This window comes from Lontra canadensis, unplaced genomic scaffold (assembly GCF_010015895.1).
Source record: "Lontra canadensis isolate GAN:19392208 unplaced genomic scaffold, GSC_riverotter_1.0 scaffold58, whole genome shotgun sequence".
NCBI classification, from domain to species: domain Eukaryota; kingdom Metazoa; phylum Chordata; class Mammalia; order Carnivora; family Mustelidae; genus Lontra; species Lontra canadensis.
The window spans coordinates 7,191,874-7,213,582 of record NW_022631052.1 but is presented as its reverse complement, the minus strand read 5'-3'; the positions used below and the strand labels follow the sequence as shown (position 1 = coordinate 7,213,582).

The following is a 21,709-nucleotide window of genomic DNA, read 5'->3' as shown; positions in this document are numbered from 1 at the left end:
GAACGAGAGACATTAATCTCAACTGGTTGAACTGTGAAAGTTAGGGGTAGAAAAGGGAGGTGAACTTTTACTTTTCATTTGTAAACCCCAGATATGCAAAAACATGTGTTTTAATTTTTATCAAGAACATGTATTAATTTTATAAATTATAACAAATCTTTATGTAGAAAAGCTAAAAAATAAAAATTTTCCATTTTTAAGGAAAGATGTATTTTTTAGTTTCCAGGTCTCTAAAGAGTTATTGAACTTGGAACCAGGATTCTCCAGTAACACAGAGAGACATAAAAGAGCCAATCTGGGTTTGCTCTTATGACATAATAAATACATGTAGTTCCTGACACAGCGCTCCTAAAACCCTTGGAATTTTCTGAGTGATGAGAATGATAGGGGTATCTCACACAGAGCTCCTAAATCCCTTGAAATTTCCTGCGTCATAGGAGCACCTTTTGTTCTAATGAAATGATACTTGGTGGGCTCCTGGATAGCTGGTTACCAGAAAGATCAAACCGTGACTTGAGACTTAGAACTTTCAGCCCTACATCCCCAGGGTGAGGAGAGAGGCTAGAGACTGAATTAATAATTGATCATGCCTACAAGATGAAGCCTCCATAAAAAACTCTAAACTACAAGATTTGGAAAGCTTCTGGGCTGGTAAACACGTCCAGCTCCACAGGGACAGAAGCTCCTGCATTCAGGACCCTTTTGGACTTATGTATCCGTTTATCTGGCTATTCATCTGTATCCTTAATTATATCCAACTAGCAATAATGATTGTCATAAAAATCAAATGACTTCCTCAAAATCATACGGAGTCTCAAGAGCAAAACAATGCAGTAATAATTGTCATTTCTGATACCCCTGCTAATGGAAACATCTTCTGATGGATGTACAAAATAAACAGAGACAGAGGATAGATGTCCACATATGCAGTTCATAGTTATGGCAGCTTGATGTTGAGCGTATTCCTGGGGAAAGAGCTCGGTGGTCGCTGGCTGGGGAACGCACTGCCTCTATAATGGCTTGCTGCAAAACAAACACTGGATGCTATTTTTGTTTTTGCCTTTTTCCACAAAAGCCAAAATCCTCCTTGGATTTCTTTCGGTTTGTAAGGACAGGTATTCATGGAGGTCTTTCTTTCTTCCTTTTTTTTTTTTAATTTTATTTATTTATTTGAGAGAGAGAGAGAGAGAGAGACAGTGAGAGAGGGAACACAAGCAGGGGGAGTGAGAGGGAGAAGCAGGCTTTCCAGCAGAGCAAGGAGCCTGATGTGGGGCTTGATCCCAGCATCCTGGGATCATGAACTGAGCCCAAGGCAGACACTTAACAACTGAGCCACCCAGGTGCCCCTCATGTAGGTCTTTCTTAAAAGCAAAGAGGTATAACACAAACTATTGACAAGTCAGGGATACCTATGTCTCATTCTCTCCTAAAGTTGAATAAATGGACCAACTGACTATTCAAATGAATTGTGTGTTTCAATATAAAGAAAAGGCCCAAGTTAAATAGCATTTTTTTTCCTCCAAGCTGACAGAGTTGATCAGGAGGGAAGACAACAGGGAATATTAAAACATTAATCTGAAACAGTCTAGACATTTTTCTACTCTAAAGAATAACTTAAATATTTATTGAGAATTATTTAAATAATATATTCCCCTAAAAGCTCCAAGTTAACCCTGAATATCCAAACACCGAAGTTTTTTAGTGGCACCTGGGTGGCTCAGTGGGTTAAGCCTCTGCCTTCGGCTCAGGTCATGATCTCAGGGTCCTGGGATCGAGCCCCCATCAGGCTCTCTGCTCAGCAGGGAGTCTGCTTCCCCCTCTGCCTCTCTGCCTACTTGTGATTTCTCTCTCTGTCAAATAAATAAATAAAATCTTAAAAAATAACAACAACAACAACAAAAAAAAAAACGCTGAAGTTCTTTGAGCATATTCTTAGACCCAAGCTTTACTTATGAATTTCTATGGCCAAGATGGAATAACAAGAACTCAATTCACCTTTCTGGCAAACAAACAAAAAAGACAGTCAAAATATTTCAAACAAGAGTTTCAAGACACAAGACATCAAATAACAAAATCAGTGATCTCTGAAACATGGAAACATGAGATGAGCCACAGAACTACCTCAGCTTTCTTTTTTTTTTTTTTTTTAAGATTTATTTATTTGAGAGAGAGAGAGAGCATGCCCATGAGCGAGGGCAGGGCAAAGGGGTAAAGAGAGAATCTCAAGCAGACTCCCAACACTGAGCATAGAGCCAGATGTGGGGCTTGATCTCACAGCCCTGAGATCATGACCTGAGCCAAATTAAGAGTTGGCCACTTAACCAACAGAGCCACCCAGGCACCCCTACCTCAGCTTACTTTTTAAAAATTTTATTTTATTTATTTATTTGAGAGAAAGAGAAAGTGAGAGAGAGAGAGAGAGCACAAGAGGGGGTAGGGACAGAGGGAGAAGCAGACTCACCACTAAGGAGGGAGCCCAATGCAGGACTTGATCCCAAGACTCTGGGATCATGACCTGAGCCAAAGGTCACTCAATCAACTGAGCCACCCAGGCATCCTCAGCTTATTTTATAATATATATATACATACATATATACATACACACACACACATAAATTTTTATATAACATATATAAAACATATATAAACATATGTAAGAACATATATATAAATAATATATATACACACATATAAATTTTTATATATAAACATATATAAAACATATAAACATATATAAAAATTTATATATATAAACATATAAAAATTTATATATGTGTGTGTATATATTATGTATGTATTTATTTATTTATTTTGGTCAGAGAGAGAGAGAGAGAGAGGACAAACAGGGAGAGCAGCAGGCAGAGGGAAAAGAAGACTCCAGGCTGAGCAGGGAGCCTGATGCAGGACTCAATCCCAGCATCCTGAGATCATGACCTGAGCCAAAGGCAGACATTTAACCAACTGAGCCACCCAGGCATACCTCAGCTTACTTTCTAAAGAGTTCCCATGCTATAGTACAGGAAGACAAAACTAAGGGAGGGCTTGGCAAACTCTGAGTTGAGGAGTTAGAAATGAGAATCCAGGAAGACTAAGGCTGCTCGAGTTCATAGAACAGAGTGCTGGAGAGGGAAGAGCTGCTCAGAGCACCCTGCATATTTGCAGGTCTTCCTGGAGTATTCAGTGAAGTACTGATTGATGTGTGTGTGTCAGGGAACTATCCAAAGCTGAAAGAACTATCTAAAAGTATTACAGAATAGTATCTAGAGTTCACATAGGCCCAAAAGTAGTTCCTACCACCAAGATATCAAAAAACTGGTAATTCAACAGGACATAAGGTAGAGTACTCAGGAAGGTCTTGGCTCAGTTGTGAGAAATAATTAGCCTGAGACTGAGCATCAGTCCAGAACTAACGAAAAAAATCATAAAAGGAAGATCTGAGAGATTCAAACTATTTCTAAGTAAATTATCTGCATCTAAGGATAAAATACAAGAATGGTTGTAGGTATACAGAAATATCTAGTACACCCCAAATATAAAATTCACAGTGCCTGACATCCAATAAAAGATGCAAAGAGGGAGTAAAACATGATCCATACAGAGAATAATCAATCAACTGAAACTACACAAAACTGAAACAAATATTAGAATTAACAGTAAAATACAATAAAATAGTTATTATATTCTATCTCATATTTTTAATAAGTAGAAACATGGAAGGTATTTTTAAAGACCTTATTTGAGCTGTTAAAGATAAAAACTACAATGGAGGAAGTAAAAATATATACAGATTAGACACTACAGAAGAAATGACTAATGAATCTGAAAGTATAACAAAGGAAAATACTCAAAATGAAAAAGCCAAAAAACAAAAACAAAGAATCCAAAAACTGAAAAAGCATGAGTGAACTATGGGAAAGCTTCAAGTACCATTATATATAGGTAATAGGATGCCTGAAAGGAGTGCAAGTAATGGGGAAAAGGGAAACAGACAACATATTTGAAAGAAATAATGAACAAAAGCTTTCCAAATTTGATGAAGACTATAAACTCATAGATACAAAAGCTCAATTAATCCCAAGGAAAAGAAATACAAAGAAAATGACACCAAGGCCCATCATAATCAAATTATTCATTTTTAAAAAGATTTTATTTATTTATTTGTCAGAGAGAGAGCTCACATGCACAAGCAGGGGGAGCAGCAGATAGAGGGAGAAGCAGGCTCCTTGCTGAGCAAAGAGTCTGATGTAGGACTGGATTCTAGGACTCTGGGATCATGACCTGAGCTGAAGGCAGATGCTTAACCAGCTGAGCCATCCAGGTGTCCCAAATTATTCATTTTTAAGACAAAATCTTAAAAGCAGCCAGAGGAAAAAAGATGCAGAGAGGAACAAAGATATAGTATCAGATTTCTTAAAGGAAACAGTTCAAGCAAAAAGACAGTGAAGAGATATGTTAAAGTACCAAAATTTTCTCAATCCACAAATCTATACCCAGCAAATATACTCTCAAAAACAAAGGCAAAATAGACATTTTCAAACACACAAAAGCAGACCCACAACATAAGAAATGTTAAAGAGTAGGCCTCAGGCAGAAGAAAAATGGTATCACACAAAAATCTGAATTTACCCAAAAGAATGAAAAACATTGGGACTAATAAGTATGGAAGATTTTTTTATTATTTAAATCTCTGTAATGATAATTAACTGAGCAAATATAAAAATATATTGTGAGCTTTACAGTATACATATAAGAAATACATGGCAATAAGCATAAAGGCCGGGAGAGGAGAAATGAAGGTATTACATTGTAAGATTGTCACCCTACATGTGAAGAGATATGATTATTACTTCAACTATGATAAGTTAAAATGTATACTATGAACCCTGTAACATAACCACTAAAATAACACAACAAAGGGTTTTAGCTAATAAGCCAACAAGGGAGATAAAAGGTAATAATAAAAATAGTATATTAGGGGCACCTGGGTGGTTCAGTGGGTTAAGCCTCTGCCTTCAGCTCAGGTCATGATCTCAGGGTCCTGGGATTGAGCCCCATGTCAGGCTCCCTGCTTGGCGTGAAGCCTGCTTCCCCTGCTCTCTCTGACTGCCTCTCTGCCTACTTGTGATCTCTCTCTCTCTCTCTCTGTCAAATAAATAAATTATATATATATGTGTGTGTGTGTGTGTGTGTGTGTGTGTGTGTGTGTGTATATATATACATATACATACATATATATATATCCAAAAAGGGAGAAAAAGGAAGGGAAAAAAGAGCAAAACAGAAAACAAAGGGCAAAATGACAGATTCAAATAAAACAGTACAATCAAATTAAGTGTAAGTGACCTAAAAACCACAATTAAAAGGCAGAGATTGGGGGCGCCTGGGTGGCTCAGTAGGTTAAAGCCTCTGCCTTCAGCTCAGGTCATGATCTCAGGGTCATGAGATGGAGCCCTGCATCAGGCTCAAGCTGAGCACGGAGACTGCTTAAGATTCTCTCTCTCCAGGCACCTGGGTGGCTCAGCTGGTTAAGTAACTGCCTTCAGTTCATGTCATGATCTTTGGGACCTAGGATTGAGCCCCACATCCAGCTCCCTGCTCAGCAGAGAGTCTGCTTCTCCCTCTCCCTCTGCCCTCTCCCTCTGTTTGTGCTCTCTCTCAAATAAAGAAATAAAATCTATAAAAAAAAAAAGATTCTCTCTCCCTCTGCCCCTCCCCCACTCACATGCGCTTTCTCTCTCACTAAATAAATAAGAATAACTAAATAAGCTAGTGTGTTTTAGCCCTCTTCAGCCCATCCCTCCCATTGATTACAAACAAAAACTCTCGGAAAATATAAAAATTAACTGCTTGAAGACTGAAAAGTAAAAATCAAACAAAGGAATCAAATACAGAGAAGCAAACTGCAAAAAAGTAAGTTTCCCAAACCTTTCTCTCTTGCTCTCTTATAGCTTTTCCTCAAGTGTACATCCCAATCATAATGCCTCTCAATGAAGGCCCCTGAAACCCTAACAGAAACCTATATTCTAGGCCACATAAACCAAAGAATGTCCCATTTCAGTCAGGAAAGTGTAGGTGGAAACCCAAAAGTGACAGAGCAAGAAAAGCAGATGTCCTAATTCTGTGTATGATGCCATATAAGTCTCAACCTAACCACTGCACTATGCATGCACATGACAGCCCAAAACAAGCATAGCTAAGGTTTAGAGAACTAGGCATAGAGAACTTGAACCTAAAAATGATGAAATTAAATTCACAATCTAGGGCGCCTGGATGGCTCTATTGGTTAAGTGACTGCCTTCAGCTCAGGTCATGATCCTGGAGTCCCAAGACCAAGTTCCACATCAGGCTCCCTACTCAATAGGGAGTCTGCTTCCCTCTCTGACCCTCCCCCACTCCTGCTCTCTCTCTCAAATAAATTTTAAATTGTTAAAAAAAAAAAAAAAGGAATTCACATTCTAAACCTAATCAGGTTGATTGTCTGCTAAACAAAAACATTAGCATTCTCCAGAGAATTACAAAAGAACCCCAAGTCTATGATATGTCGCAGTCACAATGTCCAAGATGAAACCCTAAATTACTTGACACACAACAAAAATTTGTCACCCATTATCATGGGAGAAGACAATCAACAAACACCAACTTAGAGATGGCCAGATATTGGAAATATCCAACCAAAAAATTTTTTTTTAATTTTTTAATTTATTTGACAGAGAGAGACACAGCAAGATAGGGAACACAAGCAGGGGGAGTGGGAGAGGGAGAAGCAGGCTTCCCGCTGAGCAGGGAGCCTGATGCAGGGCTTGATCCCAGGACCCTGGAATCATGACCTGAGTTGAAGGCAGACACTTAATGACTGAGCCATCCAGGTGCCACCAACCAAAGATTTTTTAAAGCAACTATTATAATTCATATGCTCCATGAGGTAAAAGAAAACAAACTTGAAATTATTTTGGGGGGTGATGAAATAGAAATGTTTGTTATCTTAGTTGTGGTAATGATTTTTTTAAAGATTTTATTTATTTATTTAACAGAGAGAAAGAGAGAGCTCACAAGTAGGCAGAGAAGCAGGCGGGGGGGAGGGGAAGCAGGTTCTCCACTGAGCAGAGAGCCCAAAGTGGGGCTCGATCTCAGGACCCTGAGATCATGACCTGAGCTGAAGGCAGAGGCTTAACCCACTGAGCCACCCAGGTGCCCCATGTGGTAATAATTTGAAAGGGGTATATATATACTAAAAAAGATAAAATTGTACACTTTAAATATTGTCGTGTAGGGGCACCTGAATGGTTCAGTTAAGCATCTGACTTTGGCTTGGGTCATGATCTTGGGCTCCTGGGACTGAGCCCCACATCGGGCTCCCTGCTCAGTGGGGGCTCTGCTTCTCTGCTTCTCCCTCTTCCTCTGCCCTCCCCACCCCCACTCATGTTTTCTCCCTCTCTCAAATAAATAAAATATTTTAAATAAATCTCATTTATTATATGTATAGCTCAATAAAGTTATAAAAAAAACAAAGTAACATTAATCATACCTATGCCAAGCACAAGGTAAATAATATTAACGATCACTTTATAGACTAGGAGACTAAAGTTCAGAAGTTATTAAGTATTTGCCTAAGGTTACAAAGTTAACTGGGTCCAGAATTCTATACAGATTTTTTTTTACTTCCAAAACTATATTATTTCCTTAGCTGAAAATATAATACAGTGTTACTCAATTTATGAGATATTAGGACTGAATAAAGTATGTTTTTATGATACTAAAATTCATGAGATATTTAATATATATTAGTACATGGATTTCATACTACCAATTACATGTATTATTTTCATACTAAATTGAAAGAAATATTCCCTCTAGTAACAAATGTCAAAGAAACACATAGCAGTGAGTACCAACTGCATTTTAACCTCTACTTTTTCACACAGCAAATATAAGAAACATATACAGATGGTACTGTGTGGGTTAATCCACTGATAAAATCTGTGAAAAATCTATAATCCATACATGATAATCTATAGTATTTCCCAATTGAAGCCAATGTTTATTCTTTTTTTTTCCATTTTATTTTATTTTATTTTATTTCTTTTCAGGGTCAATGCTTATTCTTTTAATAAAAAATTGTATTATTCTCAAAAGCTGTTGTTAAAGAATGTTTTATTACATGGAAGTACACTCATGATATGTTGAAAAATAAAAGCAAATTATACGAAGTATTAATGTGTTATTTGTTTTAAAATGCATATATGTACAGAGAAAAAGATTGGAAAGATATATAATATATATAAAATAATATGTGAGTGATTATAGGTGATTTTAATTATCTTTTTGCTTCTCTGAATTTTCCACACTTTCTATAATAAACAAGCAGTGTTTTTTTTAGTATATGTGCTGCTGAAGTGAGCACAACAAGCCGTGTTTTTTAATATGGAAAAATATTAAGAGCTATTGTTTCAAAGGATAACAATAAACAAAGGGATCCCACTTACCAAGATGGATTATCTTTACTTTCTATTTAGGTCTGAGTATACCTGTCTTACAAGATACAGTCACAGTCTAGTACCACTCACCTGTCCAACTGCTTGCAAGTTATAGCAGACAATGTCCTTATTGGCTACTGAAGTTCCATAAAGAAGTGCCTCAATGAGCCAGCATATCCCCAGGAGAAGGTCAGAGAAGCTCAGATAAAAGAGTGGCCTTATCTGTCAAAGCAACAAGAGCCTCATTTTATAAATGATGTAGCTAGGAGAATAATAATCAATTATTTTAAAGTTATATCTTTCTAGGAGAAACCTGGGCATCATTTTTCTGGGGTCTCTGTCATTGGTGGACTGTGGGGAATGTAAAGGAATACTCCACATAGGAAGGAATCTGTAATTTCAACTATCCCAACTATCCTAGAATAAGACTACTCATGGATAGATTAGCATTGACCTTCTTCCTTATAGATATATTCATTCCTCAGATTTAGGGACAAAGGAAAGAATGGAGAGATAAGAAATTTTGTGATGGGAAACACACCACAAATAGAAAATTAAAAGTACTTGAGCTGCACGGCCAACATCTTCTAACAATAGGAAATGAGATCATCAGCTGAGTGTTTAGGGATATGGTTAACACTCAAAGAAAATAAAAATGGGTTTTAAAAATCTTAATACAGTTTAACTTGCATTTTTCTCATTCTTTTCTTTATTGAAAAAATTGTAAGATATTTAAAGTGTGCAGTGTGATGATTTGATAGGTACATTGTGAAAGGATTTCCCCAAGTTAACACCTCCATCACCACACACAGAACATTTAAGTTCTACTCTTTTAACAAATTTCAATTATACAACAGTGTTATCAACTATAGTCACCACATTATACATTACATCCTCAGACTTTATTCATCTTATTTCATCAATGAAAACTCAGAGTAGGGGGTGCCTGGGTGGCTCAATGGGTTAAGCCTCTACCTTTGGCTCAAGTCATGATCTCAGGGTCCTGGAATCAAGCCCCAAATAGGGCTCTGTTCAGCAGGGAGCCTGCTTCCCCCTCTCTCTGCCTGCCTCTCTGCCTACTTGTGATCTCTCTCTCTGTGTCAAATAAATAAATAAAATCTTAAAAAAAAAAAAAAAAAGAAAAAACTCAGAGCAGGAAAAAATATTGGTATGAATTGTATATGCTGGTTTTCGATTTCTCACCCCATCAATGAAGTCTGTCCTTCTTTGTCACTTTCTAGTATTCTTCCCCTTTTGCCCTCCCAACTCCCACTTTTCTAAAAATAGTATTGGTTAGCATACAGAGAAAATTATAAAATGTTTATTGAGAGACATCAAAGAAGATCTAGAGTGAAGATATACACTATGTTCATGGATTGTAAGACCTAAGATTACAAAAATATAAGTTCTCCCTAAATTTATATATAGATTAAATGCAATCTCAATTGTATTTCAACATATTTTCTTGTGGAAATTGACAAGCTGGCTCTATATCTGATGTAGAAATATAAAATATCAAGACAACCAAGACATTCTTGATAAAAAAGGAGAAAGAAGATTTGTCCTACACGTAGCAAAACTTAATATAAAGCTAGAGTGTAGATACTGTGGTACTAGCATAGGGATAAGCAATAGACAAATGAAACAGAATACAGAGCTCAAACAAACCTAAGCATATATAAAAATTTTTGATACATGATAGAAGGGCTTTTTAAAAAAAATACTTATTTATTCAACAGAGAGAGAGAGACCACAAGCAAGGGGAGCAGCAGAGGGAGAAGGAGAAGCAGACTCCCCGCTGAGCAGGGAGCCCTACTGCAGGGCTCAATCCCAGGACCCCGAGATCATGACTCAAGGCAAAGGCAGACATTTAACCATCTGAGTCACCCAGGTGTCCCTAGAAATGGCTTTTTTAGAAAATTTTTATTATTATTGGCAAAATTATTATTATTACTGTAGTAATCTCTACACCCATTGTGGAACTCAAACTTACAACCCTGAGATCAAGATTTGCAGGCTCTGCTGACTGAGCCAGCCAGGCATCCCACAAAGTGGCTTTCTGGATCAAGAAAGAAAGGATAGTCTTTTCAAAATATGATGTTGCGGGGAGCCTGGGTGGCTCAGTCATTAAGCGTCTGCCTTTGGCTCAGGTCCTGATCCCAGGGTCCTAGGATCAAGCTCCACTTCCGGCTCCCTGCTCAGCAGGAAGGAAGCCTGCTTCTCCCTCTCCCCTCCCCCACTTGTGTTCCCTCTCTGTGTCTCTCTCAGTTAAATAAATAAATAAAATCTTAAAAAAAAAAAAAAAACCCAAAACACAACAACCATGATGTTGCAACAACTGGGGTCTATATGGATAAAAATAAAAGTGGACCCCTATGTTCTATCTCACACACTCAAAAATGAGTTCCAACTGGCTTAAATAACTAAATATGGAAAGCAAAACCCATAAAAATTTTTTTTTAGATAACAGAGGAGAATGTCTTCAACTTTTGGCCAGGGAAACTTTTCCTAAACAAAAGAAAAAGACTCTAAAAGGAAGTAATTGAAAAATTCAACCAGTGAAAAAAGAAAAATGTGTCAAAAGACACCACCAAGAAAGTGAAAAGACATGCCACAAAATGGGAGAAGATTATTTGCAGCACATAAAACTAACAAAGGACCAGTGTCAAAACAAAATTAAAAACAAAAACTCGGGCGCCTGGGTGGCTCAATGGGTTAAGCCTCTGCCTTCCGCTCAGGTCATGATCTCAGGGTCCTGGGATCGAGTCCCGCATCAGGCTCTCTGCTCGGCGGCGAACCCGCTTCCTCCTCTATCTCTCTCTCTGCCTGCCTCTCTGCCTACTTGTGATCTCTCTCTGTGAAATAAATAAATAAAATCTTAAAAAAAAAAAAACTCTTGCAAAGCAATTTAAAAAAAAACCTAGTAGAAAAAAATAGGCAAAAGATGTGAACAGGTAGTTAAGAGGAAATCCAAATGACTATAAACATATGAAAATATGCCTAACATCATTAGTAATCAAGGAAATGAAAAATTAAGTCCACAAAAAATTATACATTCATGGCAAAAAATTTTTAAATCTGACAATATCCAGGATTAATAGAAAAATAAAGCAATGAAACCTTTCCTACCCTACTGGCACAACCATTTAGAAAAAGTTTGGCATTATCTAGGAATATGCCTCTCCTACAGCACTTCTATCATTAGGTAAATGTTTGCATGTGTGCACCAGAAGACATGGACAAGATTAAAGATTATATATAGATATAACATATATATTATATCTACACACCATACAAATATAACATAGATACATAAATTATAGTGTGTTCAAAGTAGAGAATGCTAAACATCAGTGAAAATTAAATGAACCAGAGCTTTACACAAGAATAAATCTTACAAATAACACTGACAAAAAACAGCAAATCACAGAACTATACAAAAATACATACAGTATTAGTCCATTTCCAATAAAGTTCAAAAGTGAGCTGAATTAAATTGTTTAAATACGCATACCTTGACAAAACTGTACATAAAAGCAAAGAAATTATGATCACAGAAGTCAGGATAGTGTTTACCTCTAGAGGTGAGGAAGAGAACTGTGACCTAGTAAGGAGCATAGTAGGTTGACCAGTAAGGAGCATTTTGGTACAGGCAATTTCTATTTCTTATTCTTACTGGTTATAATCATTCTTTAAAAAGTGCATACACGTTTTATGCTTTGTAATCCACATCTGATATATATCACAAGAAAAAGTAAATTAAAAAATTTTTAAAGTTATTATCACATACTACCTAATATAAAAATGAATCTTGCCTGTACGAAAGGGAATTTTTCTCATACCCCTCTTCCAAATGAGAGGAAAGCTAAGATGCTATACTTACAAGCAGGGGTAAATGGTCAAGCTGCTTTGGCTAACAAAAACAAAAACGAGTGAAATAACATTTTTTTTTACATTTTAAACTATATTTAATAAATATCAGATATTATTATTATTTTTACCATATATAGCCTTTGCTCTGGGTAAGCCTACTAAAATTCCAGCCAGATGGCACATTCACGGATTCTAATGGCCCATGACCTCCCACAAGTTTATAACTGTTAATGGGTAAAAAATTAAAAGTGAACACCAAATAAACTCTGGAGGAGAAAGGCAGCCAGGAGGCTTTTGTGAGCAAGAATGAAATTTTATTTATGGTCATTGATTCAATAAATAGCCTTATAGAGAGCACTATTTGCAACTAAAACATACCTAAAGTCTTTGGCAGGGAAATGGAGGATAAAAAGAGATTTATATACTTTCACTCATGCTTAGAAAACAGTGAGTTCTAGTAACAGAAGATAAAGTCAATCAAGTAAACAACAAAAATTAACTGAGCACCTATTGTTGAAGCGAAGAAAAATTTCACCCTGCCTATGTTTACAAAATACTATGTTGAAGGTAATACAAAGGTACAGTATAGCCCATGGTTTAAGGAAAGTACAATCAGTGCAGTAATCTGTAATACACATAAAAGCAAAAGACATAGTCCTAAATATGAAAGCTTTTGCTTTTAAAAAAACATGCCTACTGGCGCCTGGGTGGCTCAGTCGTTAAGCTTCTGCTTTCGGCTCAGGTCCTGATTCCATGGTCCTAGGATTGAGCCCCACATTGGGCTCCCTGCTCAGTGGGAAGTCCCCCTTTCCCATTCCCCCTGCTTGTATTCCTTCTCTAGCGATCTCTCTCTGTGTCAAATAAATAAATAAAAATCTATAAAAAAAAATTGTAAAAAAAATGCCCAATTCGTACCTCATTTAAATCAAGAGCAGGATAAGGGGTAGAACATGCACTGTGGGAAAGGGTTTCCCTGGGGAGGTTCTGAGTTCAAGTGGGTTCTGGTGAGTTGAAAGACCTAAAATAGTATTCATATGAATACTTTTCTAAAATCCTGCTTCCCAATATTTCTATTCAAATGAAATCAGGTTACAAAGAATATCAAAAGTGATCTTTATGGGGAAATGAAGTCACATAAGTGTGTAATAAAGTATATCTGCCCTGAGTATTATTTAACACTGGCTAGTCTGGCCACCTTCTTCTCTCTTCAGTTAGCCTTTCTGAGTCACTGTTTCATCAGTTAATCACCTCAAAGATTCCCTATGGATTTCTCCAATTTACTACATTTATTTTAAATTAAACTATTTTGGTATTTTTCAGATTATGACTTCCATGTGTTTTTTGTGATTAAAAATATTCTTTAAGGGTGCCTGGGTGGCTCAGTGGGTTAAACCTCTGCCTTCAGCTCAGGTCATGATCTCAGGGTCCTGGGATCAAGCCCCATGTCAGGCTCCCTGCTCGGCGGGAAGCCTGCTTCCCCTGCTCTCTCTGCCTGCCTCTCTGCCTACTTGTGATCTCTGTCTGTCAAATAAATAAATAAAATCTTTTTAAAAAATTCTTTAATGGACAAAAAAGGAAAACTGGAGGATGGCTGATATTCTTAATCTGGAAAAATTGGAATTTTTCCTACACCAAGAAAATAGAATGTGTGGGAACCGGTGAACTAGTGATTGTTAAGGTCCTTTAAGCTCTGGTTATGTGAAAGGTATGGGAACTGAAGCCAGAGAAACTAAAGGTCACATCCTAGGCCAAAGTAGATTCTACATCTTTATAAAGCTCTAACCCACTGTCATGCCAGAGGTCACCTTAGAGCAGTGACCTGAGTGGTCCCTGAGCCAGGAGCAATTTTGCCTCCCCCAGGAGATATCTGGCAATAAATGTAAACATATTTTGAATTTTACAACCTCGGATGTATGGGGAGGTGGTTTGCTTCAAACATCTAGTGGGTAAAGTCTGCAAAGCATCTGAAGGTGCAGACAGCCCCCTACAACAAATAATCGTCCAGTCCAACAGATAAATAATGCAGAGACTGAGAATCTCTGCTTAGCTGTCCTACTATGTAACTTATACTTCATTAACTTAATCACCTATGAATTCAAATTTCAGCGAAGGAGACAAACATTAGGGAAATCTGAATCACAGAAAGATATGTGGCCTAAGATTACTTTGGCAGGCAATGACAATACAGTACCAGGACTTCTACTTTCTAGTTACTTACATAGTCAGTCTATGCCTGAAATTCAAAATCCTATTTTCTTTTTCTTTTTTTTTTTTTAAGATTTTATTTATTTATTTGACAGAGATCACAAGTAGGTGGAGAGGCAGGCAGAGAGAGAGAGGAGGTTGTAGGCTCCCTGCTGAGCAGAGAGCCTGATGCGGGGCTCAATCCCAGGACCCTGGGATCATGACCTGAGCCAAAGGTAGAGGCTTTAACCCACTGAGCCACCCAGGCGCCCCCAAAATCCTATTTTCATTACATACCATATTTCAGTGGCTTAAAAAGCATATATGGAGAATGGCTTTGGAACAAGACAATCCTGTACTCAAATTCTAGCTCTAACAAATTACTGGCTATATATAAGATCTTAGGAAAGTCCCTCAACCTTACCAGGATTCCATTTCTTCATTATAATATCAGATTAGTAATATCTACCTCACAGAGTTGTTTTAAGGATTAAATGAAAAATGTATTTAAAACACTGAGCACATCTGTCTAGAATAAAATAAATACTAAACACTGTGTTTAATTTGAAAGGGGACTATAGTTAAGAGTTAGACTTTTGAAAATCTCTGTTCTGCTACTTACTATAAAATTTCAACAAGTTACTTCATGACTTTGAGCCTTAATTTCCTCATCTGTGAAATGGAGCTAATACCATCATTCCCATGGGAAAGTGATGAAAGCCAATAGATAAAGTCTGTAAAGCACCCAGCATACTTGGAGCTCAGAAAGTGTTCAACATACGGAACTACTCTGATTAGGAAAGTGGGCCCAATAAAAACCCAATCACATTTTCCACATACAAAAGCCCTCCCATATATGTGAACTATATTTTGTCTAATTTTGTGCCATTTGGCCTAGTGAGAGAAAGTGTTGTTACATTTTTATTTCATAGCTAGGAAATACTCTCTCTTCCTAGTCCTCTTAATCAGGAAGGTTTTTTTGTTTGTTTATACCTTAAATATATATAATTTTTGTTTGTCAATTACACCTCAAAAAAAGGAAAATATTTTTACTTGATCTTTTTGGTATGAATAATTTTACCTAGGATGTATTTTTGTTCTGTTTTCACCATTAAATTGTAATTGCCTAGAAGGCCTGAACAGCAAACCTAATATTTTCTGGAAACAAAGTCTGAGCTATTTCTTAGCCCCACTAGCAATATTGCCAAGATATCAATATCAGAAAACTCACCTCTTGGCAGGATCATACTGTGCTTAGAGTGACTAGAGGCTTCAAACAACTCTATTTCCTAACTTTAATAATTAATGCATAGCAAAAAATTGTACTTTTAGTAGCCAATCTCTCACTATTCAAAGTTATAGTTAAAATAATTACCTAGAAGAAAAGGGAAACCTATTGACTGTGTCTAAAATATCTCCATGTAACATAATGACAAATTTACAAGTAATTCATAGACTTATTCCATTATTTATAGGTGATACTTCTCTTATTTATTTCAAAGGCTAAGTCACTAAAAATGTTCAAATCCAACACAAAAAAGAGTTTGCTCACCTCTGGAGATTTCTGTATATTCTGGAATACGGCATAGGCAATAAGTGAACTTGAACCGATAACACTGACAGGGATAAAAGATAATCATTAAAAGAAGTCTACCAGGGCTCCCTCATTTTTGCTAATGATTTTTTACAGCTTTACTGATATATAACAGATAAAAAAGAAACCACACATTTTTCAAAAATATGGAAAGCTTCATGAATTTGTGTGTCATGCTTGCATAGGGGACATGCTAATCTCTGTATCATTCCTACTGATTTTGCAAATCAGTCCTGCTGACCAAGTCCTTTGATTTTCAGATGTTATTACTCAATCTGTTTTTTTGTTATTGTTGATGTTACATTTTATTAATCAGAAAATATCAACATGCTAAAGAACAGCATTTCTCCCTAAAGAGTAAAAAGCAAATACCCAGGGGAAAAAATGCAGGAAACTTTAGAATTCTACAGTTTTGCTTTTACTAGTTAAAACAGTCATAGTACATGAGATTAAACAAATTTACCTCAGAGTAGCCATAACAAATTGTATCCATTGTATTGCAGAAAAAACCTAAACAAAACATAAAAGAGAATAAAATCAAAACTTTAACATTTAATATTCAACCTTACTCCAATTTCACTGTTTATTAACTGTCTGTGCAGAGCACAAACTCTTCAGTGCCTAATCAAAGTACCCTACAAGTCTGAGATGGAGCAGAAAGGCCTCTGGAAAGGCAGGGTGGTTCCTTGTTTCCTCTCTTATTGCTCCATCTCTAGGAAACAATATGATAAAAAGAGTAGAGAGGTGGACAGAAAACGAAAAGAGGTAGAGAGGTGCACAGAAAAGAGAGTTGGATGAGAATATTTAAAAAGAAAAGAATAAAATGGAGAAGAGGAAGGAAAAGTTAAATTTTGAGAGAACAGACATGCGTGAAAAGAACAGGTACAAGGAAAGGTAAACAAATACTAAATAGAGTTGACTGATAACTAGAGAGAGAAAAAATAGAATAGTAAGGAGTAAAGAAATCGGAAGAAGTAGTAAAGAGATACTGTGAGTGAAAAGTACAGAAGAAGGAAGAAAGGAGGAGCAAAAAGAAAAGGACAATTTATAATCTCACCAAGTTCCAATTGTCCTCCAGAATGCTAGCCTCCAGCAGGAAGGCCATGGGGACTTCTGCCCCAGCTATGCTTACGCAGCCCGATCCTTCTCAGATTCTGAATCCTGAAGCACAGAACAGGTGGCTCCACCCCCAGCTCTGCTGGGCTCCTCCCTACCCAATCCTGCTCTGTATCTTGAGGACAAGGAAAGAGGTGGTGACAAGTGGAGGAGAAAGCCAAGCAGAAAGAACAAAAATAGAAAGAGCAGGTGACAAGGAAACAAAGTATTAGGAATTGTAAGAGGAAGAGACAGGAATAATAAAAAATAGAGAGAATGGTGAAAAGATAAACGGAGCTGCAAGAGAGAAATGGAACAGAAAAAAAGGAGAGAAAAGTAAGGAAGAAAAAGGAGGTCTGCTTAACACTTGCCCCATTTAGGGATAAAAGCCTGTGATGGCAAAGAGAGACTGCATATTAAAGCAATCAGTAAATTTTTAGTAATACCAAGAAAAGCTGTGAAGAGAATGGGCTGTTAATATCTCACATTTAATAGTAACATCTGAAATATTCTGTACCAAAAACTCCCACCAGAAATATATTAAATTACATGATTCATTTAATATACTTATGTTTATATATCAACTCTGTGTAAAGCATTGTGCTATAGAAGATACAAAGACAAATAAGAGACAGACCCAGATTTCCAGGAGCTTATAATACAGCAGGAAAAATGACCTGAATGCCAGAATCTCAAATTATCTGCACACAAAAAAATATACACTGCCTGTCATTTGAACAATATTCGGAAGAACTGGTAAAATTTGGACAAGAACTATAGTAAGGAGAAAGCAGAAGGAGAATATTTCATCTTAGCTTTCATCTAAACATAGTTTCATACACTCTACAAAATATTTACTGATAACATAATTTGGATCATTTGCATAGGTTCAGTGATTTAAATATGTGATGCACTTATTCATAGGTGGTTAATATAGGATTCATTTGTTCCCCATAGTGTGGAGTAGAAGAAGGGACATCATTAAACAGAGGTAGGTTTTGCTAGGAAACTATTAAATTGGAGGCAGGTTCTAACCACTTTGCTTAAAGTACTAAATAAACAAATAAAAAACACAGGTCGATTTCTGGTTCAGAAATCCCTACTATAAGGTCTCAGGGAGTGTTCTGAGGCCTCTAATCATATATCTATCTAATAAGGGCGAGAGGACTAATGACAGTCTCACCAAGTGATAAGAGAATGCCTTTGGACAAAGGACTCTTGTCTCAGTCAAGAACAAATCTCAAATTGTTCAAGAAACAACCATGCCAAATCAGTCTGCTGTTCTTGATATAAGAACTTTTCACTCTTGGCACTCTTCTAAAATGTCTTATGCTACTGACCAAATTCCCATTTGGGGATTTACCTTTCCATTTTTCTCTCTGTATTAATACCCTACTTTTTGTATATTTAGCACTATTCCCCCTTGAAATATTTTTTTTTAAGATTTTATTTATTTGACAGAGATCACAAGTAGGCAGAAAGGCAGGCAAAGAGAGAGAGAGGAGGAAGCAGGCTCCCCGCCAAGCAGAGAGCCCGATGCGGGACTCGATCCCAGGACCCTGGGATCATGATCTGAGCCGAAGGCAGAGGCTTTAACCCACTGAGCCACCCAGGCGCCCCTGAAATATCTTTTGAAACAATCTTCCCATCTTTCTTTTCTGCAAGGGCTAACCCAAGCCCAAATGAAGTGGGTGATACTTACTTTTAGTTTTCTCTTCTCTTTTTACTTAGCTCCTTAGTAAGCTCAAATACATCATAGCTCACTTAATGTAATGGGCTACTATATTTCATGTATCAATTAAATTAATAGATACTCTTTAAACTTCTACCATGAGCAAGTTACAACTGTGGATACAAAGTCAAAAAAGACATCTTCCTAGTAAAATATTTTTATTTAAGCAAAAATTATACTTAAATAAGATTCCTAGTAATAACATCTACCAATTATCAAGTGCTATCTATGTATAAGACTCTATGCTAAGCATTCTACTTGTCAACAAAAATTTTGAGGTAAAAAGTAATATTCCCCTTTTTTTTTTTTTAATTTAGTAGACTCTACACCCAGTGTGGGTCTTGAACTCACAACCCTAAGATCAAGAGTCCCATGTTCTACCAACTGAGCTAACCAGGCACCCCGGTAATGTTCACATTTTTTTTCAGATGAAGAAACTGAGATTTAAAGAAGTCACTTCTAATGGTTATAGAGTCATCAACGGTAATACCAATATTCAAATCCAGTCATTCTGACTTCATAGTTTGCACTCTTAACACACACAATATTCTAATGGAGAACTAGTTAATAGGAAGAGAGGGAAAGATAATTTTAAAAATTAATGTAACATCTGGGACACCTGGGTAGCTCAGGCATTCAAGCATCTGCCTTCAGATGAGGTCATGATCCTAAGGTCCTGGGTTGGAGTCCTGCATCGGGCTCCTTGCTCAGCAGGTAGCCTGCTTCCTTCTGTCCTTCCACCCTTCCCCTCACCCCATGCTCTCTCTTGCTCTCCCAAATAGATAAATAAAATCTTTACCAAAAACAAAACAAAACAAAAAGAATGTAACATCAAGGCAGCTCTTTTATTAGGCAATTGCTTCTTAGATATGACAATAAATGCATAAGCAACAAAAGAAAAACAGAGATAAATCGGTTGTCTTCAAAATTAAAAACTTTTCTGCTTCAAAGGATACCATCAAGAAAGTGAAGACAAGCCACAGAATAGAAAGAATATTTATAAATCATGTATCGGATAAGGGATTTATATAGAGAATATATAAGAACTCCTACAGGGGCACCTGGTAGCTCAGTCAGTTAAGCCTCTGATTCTTGACTTTGGCTCAGGTCATGATCTCAGGATGATAAGATCAAACTGCAGGACAGGCTCCATGCTCAGCAAAGAGTCTGCCTGAGATTCTCTCTCCCTCTCCCTTTGCCCCTCCCCCTATTCACGTGTACCCTCTCTAAACAAACAAATAAATAAATAAATAACAAAATCTTTTTTTAAAAAACCCTCCTACAATTCAATAATAAAATACAATACAGGGGCGCCTGGGTGGCTCAGCCACTGGGCGTCTGCTTTTGGCTCAGGTCATGATCCCAGGGATCTGGGATCGAACCTGGCATCAGACTCCCCACTCAGTGGGAACCCTGCCTCTCCCTCTCCCACTCACCCTGCTTGTGTTCTCTCTCTCATTATTTCTCTCTGTCAAATAAATAAATAAAATCTTTAAAAAAAATTTCAACCCAATTTAAAAACTGGCAAAGGCTTTATTTTTTTTTAAGATTTTATTTATTTGACAGACAGAGAGCACAAGTAGGCAGAGCAGCAGGCAGAGCGAGAGGGAGAAGCAGCCTCCCCGCTGAGCAGGGAGCCCAATGCGGGGCTCGATCCCAGGACCCTGGGACCATGACCCAAGCCAAAGGCAGCTGTTCAACCCACTGAGCCACCCAGGCACCCTTGGCAAAGGTTTTAAACAGAAGTTTCTCCCCCCAAATAAATAAATGACTAATAACACAGGAAAAGATGATTAACATCATTAGCCAGCAGGGAAATACAAATTAAAGTCACAATGAGATAACTTTTCATATCTACCAGGATAGCTATAATAAAAAACGATAGACAATAGCAACTGTTGCGGAAACTGTGGAGGAATAGAAACAACATAACCTGCTGGTGAAAATGTAAAATACTGCAGCCACTTTGGCAGTTGCTCAAAAGATTAAACATACCTTATATGACTCAGCTGCTAGGTATAAACTTAGTTCTACTTCTAGGTATATACCCAAGAGAAACTAAACATATGTCCACCCAAAAACTTGAACACAAATGCTTATCACATTGTTATTCATAAAAGAAAAAAGATAGAAACACAAGTGTCCACCAACTGGTGAATGGATAAATAAAATGTAGTATATCCACAAAATGAAGTATTATTCAACAATTACAAGGAAAGAAGTACTGGTGCATTCCACACCATCAAGAACCTTGGAAACATTATGCTGAATGAAAGAAGCAAATCACAAAAGACCACATATTGCATGAGTCCATTTGTATAAATGTTCAAAATAAGCAAATTTATACGCATATAAGGAAAATTAGTAGTTGCCTAGGGCTGGGAAGTTAATTTGGGAGAGAATGGGGAGTGACTACTGATGGGCACATGATTTCTTTTTAGTGTGACAAAAATATTCTAAAATTAGACAGTGGTGATGGTTGCACACTTTACGAATATACTAAAACTCATTGAATTGTACACTTTAAGAGGATAAACTGTAAATAGGCAAATTTTATAAGGAAATGGCCCTTTGCTGAAATTCATGGTATAATGATTAATGGGTAACATGTTTTTGTCTTTCCTACTGAAAAGAATAATATTTAGAATAAAAAGTGTAAAACAAACATTTTAAGAGGGAACTGAAGATAAAGTTTGTAAGAGAGCACCTGACTGCTCTAAATGAATCCACCACTCCTGGTCTGAACAAAGTATACTC

At 37.0% G+C, this 21,709-nt stretch overlaps 1 protein-coding gene and 1 non-coding gene across 9 annotated transcripts in view; both read right to left on the bottom strand.

The window, feature by feature from the left end:
• Nucleotides 1-21,709, bottom strand: part of TMEM116 (transmembrane protein 116) — a 91,226-nt gene that overhangs the window by 59,197 nt on the left and 10,320 nt on the right. For 3 of the 8 annotated variants that reach the window (XM_032876264.1, XM_032876265.1, XM_032876266.1), the window contains exons 1-4: nt 17,183-17,360; nt 16,589-16,635; nt 16,084-16,147; nt 8,565-8,696 (exon numbers count right to left, since the gene is read on the bottom strand). In XM_032876264.1, coding sequence (XP_032732155.1) covers nt 8,565-8,696; nt 16,084-16,147; nt 16,589-16,635; nt 17,183-17,230 — 291 coding nt within the window. In that variant the 5' untranslated portion in view covers nt 17,231-17,360. Of the gene's footprint in view, nt 1-8,564; nt 8,697-13,262; nt 13,407-16,083; nt 16,148-16,588; nt 16,636-17,182; nt 17,363-21,709 lie in introns of those variants that run through there. The other 5 variants (XM_032876261.1, XM_032876262.1, XM_032876263.1 and 2 more) reach the window with 4 other exon arrangements.
• On the bottom strand, nt 16,266-16,368 carry LOC116878729. The gene has a single exon (XR_004384876.1). It is a non-coding gene; the product is annotated as a U6 spliceosomal RNA (small nuclear RNA).